The sequence below is a fragment of the Marmota marmota genome, unplaced genomic scaffold (assembly GCF_001458135.2).
Source record: "Marmota marmota marmota unplaced genomic scaffold, marMar, whole genome shotgun sequence".
Taxonomy (NCBI): Eukaryota; Metazoa; Chordata; class Mammalia; order Rodentia; family Sciuridae; genus Marmota; species Marmota marmota.
In genome coordinates, this window is record NW_026000019.1 from 11635757 (window position 1) to 11652155 (window position 16399).

At 42.9% G+C, this 16399-nt stretch overlaps 3 protein-coding genes across 5 annotated transcripts in view; 2 read left to right on the forward strand and 1 right to left on the reverse strand.

The window, feature by feature from the left end:
• LOC107147320 (transmembrane epididymal protein 1-like) overlaps positions 1-10355 on the reverse strand; it is a 44974-nt gene extending 34619 nt beyond the window's left edge. For all 3 annotated transcript variants that reach the window (XR_007349973.1, XR_007349974.1, XM_015491729.2), the window contains exon 1: positions 10224-10355. The gene's annotated coding sequence lies outside the window, so the exon portion shown is untranslated. The remainder of the gene's footprint in view (positions 1-10223) is intronic.
• LOC107147545 (transmembrane epididymal protein 1-like) lies at positions 1406-3057 on the forward strand. Its single transcript, XM_015492047.2, has one exon. It carries the CDS (start codon positions 1810-1812, stop codon positions 2707-2709), a length of 900 nt encoding a protein of 299 aa, XP_015347533.1. The 5' UTR covers positions 1406-1809; the 3' UTR covers positions 2710-3057.
• Positions 10356-15022: 4667 nt separating the features above from the next.
• On the forward strand, positions 15023-15940 carry Teddm1 (transmembrane epididymal protein 1). Its single transcript, XM_015491730.1, has one exon. It carries the CDS (start codon positions 15023-15025, stop codon positions 15938-15940), a length of 918 nt encoding a protein of 305 aa, XP_015347216.1.
• The last annotated feature ends 459 nt before the right edge of the window (positions 15941-16399 follow it).

Genomic DNA, 16399 nt, shown 5'->3' on the forward strand with positions numbered 1-16399 from the left:
CACAAGTTCAAGGCCAGCCTGGGCAACTTAGCAATACCCTGTCTCAAAAATTTAAAAGGGTGGGGAATGTAGGTCAGTGGTACAGCACCCCTGAGTTCAGTCTCCAGTACAACAAAACAAAGCAATAACAACAAAATAAATAATAAATAAAAAGACAAAAAATAATGAATGTTGGGGGTAATGTAGGAAAGGGAATGACTGTACACTGTTGGTGGAAATGTTGGAGAAACAAGTGTGAAAAACAGTATGAAAGTTTCTCCAAAAGATCAAAAATAGAATTACCATATAACCTAGCAATTCTACTTCTCCATATATATCCAGAACAAAATCAGCAGACAACTTATCTGCACTCCCAGGTTGACTGGCACATTATTTGTAACAGCCAAAATACAGGAGCAACCTGACCATCAACAGAGCCTGGAACAGAAAATTACTACACTGTATTATTCAGCCTTCATACAGGAAATTTTGTCATTTGTGACAACATGGATCAAGGTGAGGGCACTATTGTTAAGTGACATAAGCTTAAAAAGAAAGAAAATACATTGATTGCATGATCTCACTTATGCGTGGACTCTAAAAATTTGAATTTATAGAAGCAGAGAGTAACAAATGGTGATTACCAGAAGCAGAAATCGAAGTTGTGAAAAGAAGGGATCTTGACCAAGAGGTACAAGGTTACAGTCATGTAAAATGAATAAGTTTTAGAGAGCTAATAGATAGCACAATGACTGAGATTAATAATGAGGCATTATATACTTGAAATTTGCAGACAGAATAGATCTTAAATGTTCTCACCACAAAAAAGTAATTATATAAGGTGACAGGTATGTTATGGCTTGACTGTACTCATTTCACAATGTATATGAAAACAATACATTGTGTACCATAATTATAAACAATTTTTATTTTTTAAAAAAATTCTTGCCTTGGATCCATTCCCTCATATGAAGCTGGCTGTTATATAATGCCCAGGACTTTTTACCTCTAAGTATTAGACAAAGAGAATAAAGTTGAGGCATTAATTCACTTTAAAATATAAGCAGTTCACTGGATCTACTTGCCTCACATACCTGTATATGCATTTTAATAATAATTTGCACCATAACACTCTAAAATTGATCTCAGAAGATTTTTTTAGGTTCATTTATTATCCAGTGGAGAGAGACAGGGGGAGAGGCAAGCAGCTTTCTTGGTGGTGTCTAAAATCTCTCTGTTAACAGAAGAATGATAAGACCAAGAAGGAACTCAGTATCTGCATATGGGAACACAAGGCCACATGTTAATAACTTTTATTCCATAAAGAATATATCTGTCTTCAGTATATGACCCAAGATATGAATAAGAGGTCTTGCAGGATGCACAAAATTTGTACATAACCCAATCCTCTGGATAATCTCCATGATCGGGTACCTTTCCCATTATCTGAGAACTGGGCATAAGCAGAAGGAAACAAGCCATGAATTGTCATCAGAAGCTCCTAAAGGGCCCATAGGTAACAATCCTGAGAGTATACATCCCTGCAGGTGCACACTTAGAAATATTCACCTTCCTTCTGTGGCAGAAGTCAGGCCGTTCTCAGTGTTCCAGAATGGAATGGAACAATAAGACTCCTTTTACACAGAGTGTAGGCACCTGTCCAGAACTTTCCATTCTGTGGGAGAGTGCAGTGGGCAGAGGGAGGTAATAAAAGTAGAAAGAAGTTAGCTCTGCATAGCACTAAAAACTTGAGGGGCCCATGAGGGAAAGGAGAACAGAGAAGTCCTGAATTTTCTTCTTACCTCCTTAGTCAAATAGACTAGTAATTCCATGGGGAAATTCCATGGTCATGCTTACCCAGGGCTATTTCTTTTCTGTAATGGATTGTATCAGGCCATAGTGATATTCAGTGACTCACTCCAATCTTTGTGCCCTCCCAAGAAGAAAGGGAGATGGGCCAGGCTGTGGAAACTATCCTATGAAGGTTTGCTGAAGATAGTGGCTGGCTCTCTCTTAGTGGTTTATGTCAACAACTGCATTGAAGGAGGAATAATATTGATGGACAGGGAGCTGCCACCAAGGTTTCTGTACTCCAAAGAATGGCAGCACCTCACCATGTTCACCCTCCTCATACTCATGGGCTGTGTAGATGTCATGAGCAAGAACATGCTCCCTCAGAGGTGTGTGGTCCTAGAAAAAGGTGCCCTGGCCCTGTCCTTCTATGAGCTCCTGCTACTGATGGTGTCACATGCTAAGGGGTCATCAGGGATTGAGCTGCAAGTTCATTCTCTGCTCATCTTGGTGGTGTTACTGCTGTTGCTGGTGTTAACTGTAGAACTCTGGGCTCCTGAGATGTTTCAACCCTGGATGATGGAGACTTTGCTGATTCTGGTCCTGGGCTCCTGGCTGATACAGGCAGGCTTTATTCTGTACAGACCAGTCTCTGGCTACCCATGGGACGATGATGACATGAATGACCTCATGTTTGTCACCACCTTCTTCTGCTGGCACGTGATGTGTGACGCCTTGTGCCTGTTTGGAATCTATGGCTTCTCTTACTTTTGGCATCGTTGTTACTACTCCAGCTTGAAGATGATGGGGTCTAAAGAAGCTCCCTATCACAAGAGCACTCCAGAGCCCCTCTACAGGCTGTTGCAGGAAATAGAGCAGCCAGAGAAGGAAGACCAGGCTCCTCTGCTTGCAAAGAGCTCACCTCGAGATAAGGCCTAGAGTGCCTGGCACATACTTCACCCCATCTTCCCTGCAATGGGTCCTCTCAGCCACATGTATGGCACATTTGTTGCTCCCCAATGAAGGTAATGGCCCCAAAGACCAACGGTTGATCCCAACAATTGCCCTGTCTGTCATTGAGCCTTGTTACTGAGGACATAGGAAGAGAATGGCATGGAGAAGTAACAGATGGGATACTATGAGCGAGGGGAAGAGGAAGAGGAATAAGAGAACTGAGAGCAGGGAAGCATATAAGAAATAACCATGGTAGGAAGAGAACAATGGGAGGCCTCTGAAAAGAGCAGAGCAGAGTGCAGTAGGAATGCCATCACTAGCTGCTTCTCAAGGTTCTAACTAAGGAACAAAGAGCAAATTGGAACTGCAATGATGGGTATTTCGGTTGATCAACTAATTGATTCAAATGCAATGTCATAAGCAGATTCAGCTCAACTCACATCACCTGGAATGAAATTAGCGGAATCATATATGTGTGTATATATGTTCTAATTTGGGTGGATTAGCATGGTTTCAAATTTATACATCAAGTCAGAATTAATACTTTCATATTTGTCTCAAAGTTGCTTTCAAGTTGTCTCAAAGCAAACATTCACTGAATGCCACTTTCTCATTCCTGTCCTCTCATCCAGTCAAAGCAAAGTGCTCAGCTACTTAATTGCCTACCATCAGCCCCACCAGAATAGACTAGATCATTTACTATATCCTGGGCTCAAGTCTGCCAGATAGTACTCTGGACAAAACCCACTGCCAGTCACATTTTCCCTATGCATTGTAATTTCATGCCACCTTAAGTCCCCTTATAGAGCCACCAACAAGAGGTCTACCACCCTGAAAATTCTCACATATTCCTTGAATCTGAATTCATCAGCAATTTCTCCAAATCTGTTGTCATTTTACCCAGGCTGCAAATATCCTTTTTGTCCTGTGTGTCATATTGTTTCTCTTGGGAAGGTCTTGCCTCACTACCTGAGAGTTAGGCTCTCTAAGAGCAAGGCATTTATCTCTAGTTTCCTCTGCAGATTCCAGAATATCAGTTGCCTCTACAAAATGGATTATTAATAAAGTCTTATTTACTTCCAATTAGGTTTCCCTTTCTGTCTCAGGAGTTATCAGCAGTCTAAAGCATGAATCATATAGATAGCATGCCCACTCTCTTTCAGGTCCATGTGTACAATAAACTTCACCAACCTGACTAGAATTCTTATTCTGTACATCACTGCTTACCATAACTTCATGGGGTATGCTATGTTGACTTTCCATTTTACATATGAAAATCCAAAGACTCTAAAGGGGAATTCGACTAAAGACTCATGGCTGGTCAGAGACAGAACAAAGACCTAAGTTTGTAGGTCTGAGAGTCAAAACTCTGCTTTGTTCCCTGGGCTCCAAAGACTTCTCTGCAAAGAATGGGAATGTGACTGATTTAGAAAAAATGGGTAGAATGCAGGGGATGGATACCTGATATGCATGAAGAACAGTGCAATTGTTTCCAGTCCTTCTAAAGAGGGAGTGCCTCACACCTTGATCTGTGCCCTGGGGTGGGATGATGGTTCTCCACACTCCTGACTGCAGCTTACATTGTGAGTGCAAGTCAGAGTGAAACCTGGGACAAAATGCTTCTAATCTTTCTCTCTTCTCCCATGACATGTAGATCCTATGCTCTCCCCCATCATTTTTCATCTGTGATCCCATATTTTTATTGCCATCTTGAATACTGTCATGGGAGTGATGAAGAAACTCAGAATTCACTTCTGGGTTGCTTTAACAAGTAATTTGTACTCTACTTCTAAACTGCTAAATAAGCCTCTGATATTTAGTGAAATTCTTCCAACATAGTATCTCATAAATTTTTCCACAAAACATACTTGCATTTTTCATATAGATGTATATATAATATGCCCATTAAAAATTTCCAATATAATCTTTACAGAATTCAGCAAACCTATTCTAAAATATATCTGAAAAAGAAATATAAAAAAAGAGACCTGGACTTGATTTCTCCCAGAAGGTATTGCACTTCTAGCTTTCACAGTACATTACGAAATTAATTCAAGAATTAAACAGCATGATATAGGATTCAAGCAACTACCATTCACCCCAAACCAACATAGCGTAATATAATCGAAACTCCAGAAAGAGAAATATAGAATATGAGAATGAAGCATGTGTTAAAGACAAACTCTTCAATTAATCTGAGGAATAATGGGTTCCCCACAGAGAAAAAAATAAAAACTTACACAATAAAAAGTGAGCAATGCACAAAATAAATAATAAATGGGTTAAAAGGTTAAAGTGAGCAATATGACTCTAAAATGTTTTGAAAATGATAAATATATTTTATAATGAAGAACATGAAAAGCTTTCTTGAGCAAAAAAAGTTCTGAAAAGATTACACATTTCATTTATGTTTTTTTATATCTAAAAGTCATAATTAAAAGGATAAAAGAGATGTTGTGAAAGAAATATTTTTCCCCATACGTAATAGGCAAAAAAAATCGATATCCAGATATATAGAGGTGTTCAAATATTAACAGGCCAGCAGAAATAAGTCTAACATAAGGACAAAGGCTATAAATAGGTCTTAGAATTCAAGATCTTAAGGTCAAAAATCTCAGCCCATTTTGAAGAAAAGCGGATTTTCATAAAGTAAGATCTCCCATCAGATTATCCAAATTGTCAAAAGCATTTAAAAATAATATCTACTGTGGGACAAGATGTAGAGAAAATGGAATTGTAAATTATAGACAGTGATATAAATTGGTCTACATTGTTTTGCAATCAGTTCAACACTTGTCAAACTTTAGAATGCAAACAATCCCACTTCTTGACCTACAGTGGACATTCTGTCATAAGGGCCTAAAAAATGTCTTGAAAAACATCCTCCCAACATTTTGATCAGGTCCATATTGTCAGGTCCACCTTCCTGGAAGATTTTTATTTTTAAGCCCTAGCTTCCTTTTGCAGATAGCTCGAGTACCAGCATGACAAATTAAACAGGCCAGAAGTCTACACATATACACAAAGGGGTGTGCACCAGAATGGTCACTGTAGCACTGTTTGATGGGAAGTTCAAATGACATATGTTCACTAATCAGGCAGTGTTTAAATAAATTAAAGAGTATTGTGCAGGGTTAAAACAAACAAGGGAGGTCAGTGTGCCTGATGTAAGGATCTCCATGATGAAGGAAAAATAGCTAAATGCAGAAATTATGGGGCATACGATACAGTAAGGTATGTTCCTGTTCAGTGTTTTCAAAAGGTTTGAAGTTGTCTTATACCTGTCAACAATGTCTAGGACCATAGGGCAATCAGGAGAGGTAATTTGTCTGGCTCACCATATCCTACAGAACTTCCACCTCCATTTGAATGAAGATCTACTTGGATGTGGACCTATTACCAAATTGACCCTCTAATTAACCAAGCCTGAGTGAGAATGATAAGGGGCAAAATTAATTCCTTTTAACATGGGAACTGGGACAACAGGTAAAAGCCAAACCTGTTCCAGATAAATGAGGATTTATGTGTACCCTATCTATAACTGAAAAAGAGATGTGCCGTGTATCCTCTGTCCCTCCTAAGCCTCCCCAACAGGCCCGCTCACTCTCTCTCTCTCTCCCAGGAAGCTGACCTTGTCTCTAGCACATCAGTGAGCTACCTGATCCTCTGATTCCTGGCAGGGTGTGGCCAATGATGAACCCCAGTAGGGGCCCAGAGGTGAGGGGAAGAGCAAGGTCAGGGTTTTACTCTGAGCTCCTGGGATGGGGCTCCCAGGCTGTCCATGTACTGTTCTGCCACCATGACACCTGTATTGGTGTCCCAAGGCACCATTTACTATTAACCTAGAGGCCAAAATAATAGAAATGCAGAGCTCCACAGTGCTGGATGCCAGAAGTCTGAAATCAAGGCTCTGAGGGAGAGTCTGCTCCATGTCTCTCTCCTAGCTTCTGGTGGCTGCTAGCCATCTTTGGTATTCCTTGCCTTGTAGATCTGCCTCCATCTTCACATTATCTTCTCCTCTGTGTGTCTTTGGGTCTTAAATTTCCATCAGCCTTTTTTCTTAGGAGGATACCTGTCATTAGATCTAGGGCTTACCCTAAATACAGGATAATCTCATTTTTGAGATGCTTAATTATAACTGCAAAGTTCCTTTTTCTCAATAAGGTTGAATGCACAGAATCTGGGGTTAGGACTTAGACCTATTATGGGGGTTGGGGCACCACTCAACCCACTACATAATCCTTACACATAACAGGAAATTCTTCCATCCCATGTCCCATATCCCTTGGAGCCTGGAGGTAGTAAGGGCACAACTGTTACCCAGCCTATGCCGGTGATGTCTCTATACCTTGCCCCTATCTACATAAGAGGTATCTTTATCAGCTGGAGTTTCCACGTATTTCCCACTGGACCCCTACCTGAAAGAGCACGGAGGCACTGCACAGCTGGCGAGGTCCTTAAACAGATTCACTACCAGAGATCAAAACAATGGCAAGAAAAAAAAAATACGTTTCTCAACTGAGTTTCACAAAAATGAAAACACAATGAAGAAGACTAATATGTAAACATGGCTAATAAATTAAAAGGATCTTCCACATTCAATCCAGACAACCATGGGATTAATTAATCCATTAATAAAAACCCTAAAGAGCTGTTTTCCAGGTGCTATGCAAGGATTGACAGTACCATAATAAGAAAGACACAAAGATGTACAATTATGTTGCAATTTATGATAATGAACACAAAGAAGAAGGGAATGCTGTGGCAAGCAGAACTCCAAGATGAGCTGGAAGATTTTGCCCCAGTACACAGGCCCTGTATGATCCTCTCTCCTTGAGTGCAGGTGGAGCCAGAGAATGTACTAGAATATCACTCCTATGAGTAGTCCCTGATCAGTTGACTTAGAATTGATCCATAGGGAGTTTCCCTGAGTGGGTCTGACTTAGTCAGGTGAACCCTTTAAAAGAAGGTGCATTGTCAAGGATTGGCTCCCATTGGCAGGAGGAAAATAACCTGTCGTATATGGGAATCCATGGCAGGGAACTGACAGCCCCTTCAAGTTGCTTTAGAGAGAAGCTCCCGGCTAACCACCAGTAAGAAAACAAGAGCCTCAGACTTAGAACTGAAAAGAACTCAAATTTTCCACCAGCCAGTGAGACTCAGATGAGCATCAGAGCCCTGACTGACACCTTGAAATCGGTTTGGTGAGTCTGGGCAGAGGACTCAGTTAACCCACATCAAACTGTGACACATGGAACCTGGGATAATACGTGAGTGTTGCCCGAGCTCCTGAATTTGTGTTGATTTATTGCCTGGCAATAGAAAAACCAATATAAGAGACTTTAATTTTCAGGGAAGGCTTATCCTGGTCAGTGACAGGAAACACTGTATCACGTTGAGAAATGAGGCCCTGGGACCTGAACGCGTTATAGGAGTGAAGCAGGGATCCTGATGGAAGGAGAGTCAGTGTTGCTGACTCCTATGCTGTGGGCAGTGAGAGCTCTCAAGGACTGAGAGCAGGCCTATCCCTATATTCATGTCCCTGTAGTTGCTCAGAAAGAAGCCCTTGCTAGTTTAGTTTTCTGGGCTCCAGGAAGCCTTTGCATTAGACAGGGCACCTAGGTATTCCAGATTTGAGAAAGTGAAGGTAAAGGAGAAGATGCAGTGGGATTAGTCAAGCAGTTTGTCAAATCAAAGTTGATGTCCACCTAGAGGAAGTTATACTCCATGTAAATATAATATGTCAAAATACACTCTACTGGCATGTATATAGAAAAAGAACAAATTAAAAACTTTTTAAAAATAATCAAGAAAAAAAAATACAAAGTTGGTGTCCAGGGATTGAATTTTCATGAGCTCCTACTCTCCTCTTAGTATAGGGAGACATAGTGGTCAGCATATAGTAACCGACTTAAAACAGACAAATGCTTAAGCCTTATTGGCTTAACACAGCCCAAGGTCCCATTTCTCCCACATGCTTAAAGTCAAATGCAGGCAACCTGTTTGGCAGGCGCTCCTCCATGTGGTCTTTCAGAAGTCAGACTCCTCCCATCTTTCAGTCCTGCTCTTCTGTAGGGCCTCAAGTTCCCTAACCCGCCAGCAGAAGTTAAACAGGAAAGGTGAGGAATGGGAGGGAAGTTCTTAACGGCCATGTCGTAGGGGGTGTACATCTTCTCTAAACACCTTCTTCTGATGGCCCTAACTCAGCCACCAGGAAGCGGGAGGTGTAGTCCCTGCCTGGGCCCCTCCCTCCCACAAGCACCTCTACACTGTGGGAGTGGAGTGAGCACAGATGTATTTCTCACATGGAATTTGAAATTTGGAGGTGGGTTCCCCAACTACACAATTAAGAATCTCGAGCAAGTTCTGGGGCCTCTTAAGTGGTGGTGAAGCAGGCAATCCAGGATCAGGAAAGGCAGTTTGTTGAGCCAAGTCCGCAGTTTTTAAAGGACTCAATTTGTCTGGTGAAAAAAAAATGCACCAATTCCAGAAGATTGCCATGGAAACAGCAATAGAATCCTCTACAATGGAATTCTCTGACTCCTTTGTGTAACTGATCCAAATCCCTAGTAATGCCATCTTCATTGGTGGCTGAATGCTTTTTGACAGTGTGTGTTTCATTTTGGGGTCTACTGAGCCAGTGATGGCTCTGAGAATCTCACGGAGTAAAAATTTGCCCTTGTATTTTTTGTTTTTCTTTTCCTCCCAAGATATGTGTGTGTGTGTATTTTTTGGGGGGTGGGGGTGGGGATGGGGGTGGGGAGGTATACCAGGGATTAAACTCGGGAGCACTCAACCACTGAGCCATATCCCCAGCCCAATTTTGTATTTTTAAAAATTAGAGACAGGGTCTCACTGAGTTGCTTAGTGCCTCACTATTGCTGAGGCTGGCTTTGAACTTGCTATCCTCCTGTCTCAGCCTCTTGAGCTGCTGGGGGACCTGGGGTTACAGGTGTGCACCTCTGCACCCGGCCAAGATATTTTATATTATTAAATGAAAATAATTTCAAACTTAAACAAAAAGAAAGAATCCTGAAGAAAAGGAACAAAGGATAAATCTTGACGTCCAACTATATATGTGGTTTGGAAAAGAAATAATCTATGGGTGTGAGAAAACATCACAGTCCTAGTGTTGATAGAGGTATAGCGGGGTAGGATGATTACATGTTTCTCTCTTGCCAAAAGCTTCCAGAAGAAAAAGAAACTTGCAGCTGCTGAAATGTGATAGTTGTAAAGAACACGATATCAACAAGGTGAGTGGTGAAATCCAAGTCATGATTTTGCAATGAAGTATAAAGCTTACATTATAGGAAATTTTCATGAGGAAATTTTTGAGCTGATGTGCCAGGAAAGATCAAAGATATATTTCCTTTTGAATTAAGAAATTAGAATGTGTTTCCCATGTGTTGTGAAACTTGTTTTTGTAAGTCAATCCCAAAGTAGCCCCTACTTGAAATATCATGAGGGCTTGGAGCATGGACAGAGGGGATGTCTCTGACCTTGTGCTGTCTCCATGGACCCATTTTCTGTGGGATTCTCGCAAGCCTCTGGCCTCCTCTCTCCGGGGTGCATTTCTGCTTTGCAGGATGGTGAGTTGCAGTCACTTTTTGATGATAATGATGTCCCTCTTGAAGAGAAAGGAGTTAAATTAAATTTTGCTTCTGGAAACCATCATATTAAAATCTCATTGCCATTAAGAAGTTCATAGTGTAGCTCTGGAGGTGCCATTTCCAACCAGATGTCTACATCTGCAGTGGAATATTCCTTTAAGAAAGCTTTACAACATGTAATTCACTCAACACGTCATTCTACACTGTCTAAATCTTTGCAATCCAATGTGATCGCCACTGGTTCCATGTGATTATTGAGTACTTGTGATCTGGCTTGTCTTAATTGATACGTGTACTGGAGTTTGAAGATTTAACATGAGATAAGGAAGTTCACAATTTTATGTGAATTAGTTATTGAAATAACATATTGAAGATATTAAATATGATATATCATTGATTTTGCTTTTTTATTATTTTATGAAGTTGTTAGAAAATATAAAATTAGGGAATTGGGGACGTAGCTCAGCAGAATTCTGTAGCATGTGTGAGGTTTAATCCCCACCACGAAGAAAACATTTAAATTACCTAAGTGACATTTGATATTATGGAGCAGAGGTCTAAACCATTCTCTAGTGTATATGTAGTATGTGTGTTGAGATATGGTGACTTTCACTAAATTTTACCCCCTCTTTGTTATCATGTCCTTCTGTGTATGCCCTGGGGCACTCAGCAGGCTCCGTCACACCAGTGAGTAAATTCATGTTGAATGAATTTCTGGCACCTTCTTACTCACTCTGTCATTTCATGAAGCAGAGAAAATGACACTAGCCATTTGTGGGACCCTCAGGAATGTGGAGACCCTCTGGTAGGGGAGGCAGGTCTGGAGAGTCCACTGTGGAGCAGCCAGGCCATGAAGACCCTCCACAGGTTTCTGTGGTCAAGCCAGCTTCCCCATTAAACACCCATGAAACCACTCGGCAGGTACCTGGTGTCCACAGACTTGCGGGCAGTCTGGCAGTTCTGCTAATCATTCACCCTGCTTGGCTTCCTTCTCCACTACTGTGGGCAGATTCTGCTTTTTGTGGGAGATTCCTATCTTCAAAGTCCTGAGATCAGGATGCTCAGGTGTTAATGAACCACATAACATGTATCCTTGATGCCTGGCCAAGGCAGGGGGGTCCTGAGCATTCCAGAGGGGACCTTGGTGGGTCTACTTGTCTGCACTTGCAACCTCCCATTGCTGTTGGGTCAGCGCTGCTGTTCTCTCTTCCTTTCTGACCACAGATGGCCTGCACATAGTGGACAGGCACAGCTGGGGGAATGATTGTGGGACAGAGGCAGCTCTTTTGCCTGCAAGCCACAGGTTCCCTGGTCTGGACCTGATGATACTTGGATCCTATGATTTTACCAGAGCAAACCCAAGAACCAAGGAGAGCACCTGGGGTTCTCTCCTCCCTGATTAACACAGCAACTGTCACGGGCAGATTTTCCCCTTGAACTGCCTCCCTCTGAGCATTGGACTCTACAGTGCTTTCTAAGGGTTTGGATAATTCACCAAAGGTAGGAAGGAAAAAGATGATCAATGTTTCCCTCTACGTAACAACATCCATGTAAAATCAAGTCCAATATACTTTTTTTTTCTTTGTTTGTTGAGGTAAAGATATGATTTTCAGCAAATCAGGAGAGAAATGGAACTAGAACCCAAATGTATTTTCCACTTCCTCATATCCTTATTAAAACCGTCTTTCTACCTCACTAACAGCAAGGGTCACTGCCAGGCTGTGGGGTAAGAGGTAGTTTTGAGTGTATCTTTTTCCAATATAGTTCACCTGCTTTTCCAACAGTGACTATACATTAAATAGAAACATCTAAAATTTGAAATTTAATGAGCAAAGTAGATCCCTTCAGAAGGCAGAACAAAGCTTTTTTCAGATGTGTTCGAATTCAATTCTCCAGTCCCACCAAATTTCTCAGTGGCAAAGGCAATCTGAATTATTGCCATCCTTAAGGGGAGACAGAGAAGTTTAAGTTTCCTGGCATTAAGCACACTTGAGAAAGAATAGGTGGAGACAGTCCCTGACTATGAAGGTTCAACCCAATACTTTTCAACTTTATAATATTACAAAAGCAACATGCATTTAGTAGAAACTGAATAACAGATACTGTGTTTTGATGGTTCCCTGGGCTACTGACACATATGGTGATTCTGCCTCAGATGCTGGATGGGGCCACAGCTCACAGTCAATTTCACAATCACAAGAGCAAACAATAGAACTCTACAGTACACTTGCTATCATGGTCAGTAGGTAGGCGGTATCAACTGCATTTTCTATTTAATCTGTTTTCATCTCTGATGGGTTCCTTAGGATATAACCCCGTCCTAAATTAAGGAATACTTACACTGGATCGGCTTGAGGGCTCAGGCAGTGTTGGGCATTCTGGTCTGTAAGTACGTACTACAGATGAGTAAACCCTCCTTCTTCCCAATGGGGCGCCCACAGTATGCAGTGCCTCGGCTCTGCCTACAACAGTGCTTGTAGTGAGGATATTGGTTTATGCAGAAGCTTGAAGTCAGCATGGTTCACCATCTGATGGCCTTCCTGTTTCCTCAGGATCCCTACCACTCCCAGACACACTCCTATTCCCTGCACACTCTGCAACAAGCCCAGAACTGTTAAGGTACCCTATGAAGGCTTCACATGCTCTTGTACCAGGTTCTCCACCATCCCTTCTACCTGTGCTCACTGCCGGTTTCCCAATATCCACGACTGTCAGGGGCTAGAAGGAAGTTCTCCTTCAAAGAATAGCCTGACATTTACAAGAAATAGCCCCCTGGGAGACATCCTGCCTGGGAGACACCCTGCAGCCATCTATCTCCCTGAGACATCCTGCGACCACCTATCTTCCTGAAACATCCTGCGGTTATCTCACCTTGTGCAGACATCCAGCAACTGCCGATAAGAGAGCTTCCCCATCCCCAGCATATAAATACCCCTGTGTGAACAATAAAAGTTTGCAGCTTGATCAGAACTCCTGTCTTGCTGTCATCCTTCTGTGTCTCTTGTCCCTTCATTCCTCCCCATCTAGGTTCGCTGCCCTCGTTGATGTGTCCTGCTGGTCGGGACACATGACTATTCCTAGGTGCATTAAACATTAGTCAACTAGAAAAATGAAGCTGATGATGGGTGAGTTCACATTAAAATATCAACAGCCAGTTTCTAGCTACATTGGTATGTACAGTTAAAGAACTATACCTTAATTTCTTGTGTTAGTTAAGGATGAATGGTAGACTATGAAGTGAGTGATACAGCACATAGATGATTTAAGAAAGGTACAGCTGCTTGGCACTGTGCGCACACCTGTAATCCCAGCTACTCGGGAAGCTGAGGCGGATGGATTGCAAATTTGAGACCAGCCTATGAAACTTAGGGAGACACTATCTCCCAATACAACATACAATGAGCTCATCAATAGAGCATCCCTAGGTTCAGTCTCCAGTATTGCAAAAAACGAAACAAACAAACAAACAACCCTCAAAAAAGTAGACCTTCCCTATCTGTGGAAGCTGGTGACAAAGTTTGTGGAAGACTGTTGCTGTGGAAGGTTGAGTGGATTGAGTGGTGGGCCTGACGTCATTTCAAGTGACAACAGTAAGGAAGAATACGACTCTAGGTGTGAAGTATGACAAGCAAGGACAAATGGAAACGTAAGACCAAGACAAACTGGAGCCATCTGTCTCTCACGACCTCAGTGGCAGGCAACCTGCACAAGAATCAGGTGCTCTTCCCGCCAAGGAGAAGCTGGGGGGAGCGATAAGCCTGGGTCCTGCCCACACCTGGAGGCCCCCAGCAGGACCGTTAGAGAATGCATGGGCTACAGTGGTGTCCTGCACTCCCCACCTTAAGGGTGTACTTGTGCTGCTGGCCTCACTTCCACTCCCAGGTTCTCAGGAAAATGTCCCTTGGAGTCAACCCGAACGTGAAGCCCTCCAGGGAAGAGCATTCTGGGAATCATGTTTTAAGTTATGATGACACACTACAAAACCACCAGAGGCCCCCTAAAATCAATTTCAAAGGGTGGCTTTGGAGGTTCATTTACAGGCCAGTACATCTGTTAAAGTGATGAGGGGGCATATCTGAAGGTAAGGAGAGGAGGTGAAGGGAGCATTCATTGTGGTCTGCAAGATGTGGCTGTCACAGAGAATAGAAACGCCAGGGAGAGGCTAAGTATGAACTACATGGCCACATATCCAAATGACTATAAATGTGTCCACAAAAATATCTGACTTTATGTTGGGACAAAAGCCATGTCTCAGAAGTCCTGAAGGATCCTCAGGAGTTGCTGAGTGTCCAGGCTTTCTCTGGATACCCCAACCTGACCCCACTCCATTTCCCTCTGCCCTTCTCCTCTGAGCACCAGGGAGGACAAGAGTAAGGAAGACATGGGAGACAGGAACCCATACCACTAGCAGCTCCTCAAGGGCTGTGGAGAGGAGCCCCTGAATGCCCATTTCACAGCTTCCTTCTTTGGTAGAAGCCAGATTGTTCCCAATGTACCCGAGTGGGATGGAATAATGAGGCCATATTCCGCAAATGTGTAGGTCTGTCTCAAGAAATGTTTCCTCTCTGTGGGGAAGCAGAAGGTGGAATGAGATAATAAAAGCAGGTGGAAGGCACTTCTTTCCAAAGCCCAGGACCTGAAGTGGCCCCACCAGGTGTGGCAGGCCTGAGTTCTGAGTCTGTACCTCAATGGGAACCTTTATTGGTCATGTATGTCCAGGTCTGCTTCTGGTTTTGCATGGACTGTATCAAGCAATAGTGGTCTCCAGAGCTGTGATATTCAACGACTCTCTCCTGTATCCTTTGTGGTCTCCTAAGAATAAAGGGAGATGGGCCAGGCTGTGGAAACTATCCAGCGAAGGTTTGTTGAAGATAATGGCTGGCTCCCTCTTAGTGATTTATGAGATCAGCTGCACTCATGGAGCATTGAAACTGATGAACAGGGAGCTGCCACCAAGGTTTCTGTACCCCAAAGAGTGGCAGCACCTCACCATGTTCACCCTCCTCATACTCAACGGCTGTGTAGATGTCATGAGCAAGAACATGCTCCCTCAGAGGTGTGTGGCCCTAGAAAAAGGTGCCCTGGTCCTGTCTTTTTATGAGCTCCTGCTACTGATGGTGTCACATGTTAAGGAGTCATCGGGGATTGAGCTGCAAGTTCATTATCTGCTCATCTTGGTGGTGTTCCTGCTATTGCTGGTGTTAACTGTAGAACTCTGGGCTCCTGAGATGTTTCAACTCTGGATGATGGAGACTTTGCTGATTCTGATCATGGGCTCCTGGCTGATACAGGCAGGCTTTATTCTGTACAGACCAGTCTCTGGCTACCCATGGGACGATGATGACATGAATGACCTCATGTTTGTCACCACCTTCTTCTGCTGGCACGTGATGTGTGACGCCTTGTGCCTGTTTGGAATCTATGGCTTCTCTTACTTTTGGCATCGTTGTTACTACTCCAGCTTGAAGATGATGGGGTCTAAAAAAGCTCCCTATCACAAGAGCACTCCAGAGCCCCTCTACAGGCTGTTGCAGGAAATAGAGCAGCCAGAGAAGGAAGACCAGGCTCCTCTGCTTGCAAAGAGCTCACCTCGAGACAAAGCCTAGAGTGCCTGGCACATACTTCACCCCATCTCCTCTTCCCCCATGGGTCCTCTCAGCCTCATGTGTGACATCCTTTTTTTGTTCCCCAATAAAGGTAACAGCCATAGAAGACAGCAGTTGATGTATTTGCTGTCTCTGAGATATCACTGCTGAGATAAGGAGAGTCCTAAGAAAGGGATGTTTATGGAATTTGGGGAGAGGGAGGAAGAGGATCAGGGGAATAAATCAGCATGCAAGCAGAGCCTCAAAAGAAGAGAATGCAATAGAAGGGCTTTGAAGGGAGGAGTCTCTGCAGAGGGCGCATTAGAGTCCCCCAGGTATTCCATCGATGCTGCTTCTCCAGGCACCTGTGACTGCTTTTACCTGAGGGAATAAAGATTTCTGATAATTAAAAACTGGAATCATCCAAGCCTCATCCTGTTTCAGTGGGTATTGTGTGTGCTCACCAATGGGATTTATAAT

Excerpts from the sequence above, each read along its gene's own strand:
- LOC107147545 (XM_015492047.2), top strand. The coding sequence starts at position 1,810 with ATGGGGAAATTCCATGGTCATGCTTACCCAGGGCTATTTCTTTTCTGT.
- Teddm1 (XM_015491730.1), top strand. The coding sequence starts at position 15,023 with ATGGGAACCTTTATTGGTCATGTATGTCCAGGTCTGCTTCTGGTTTTG.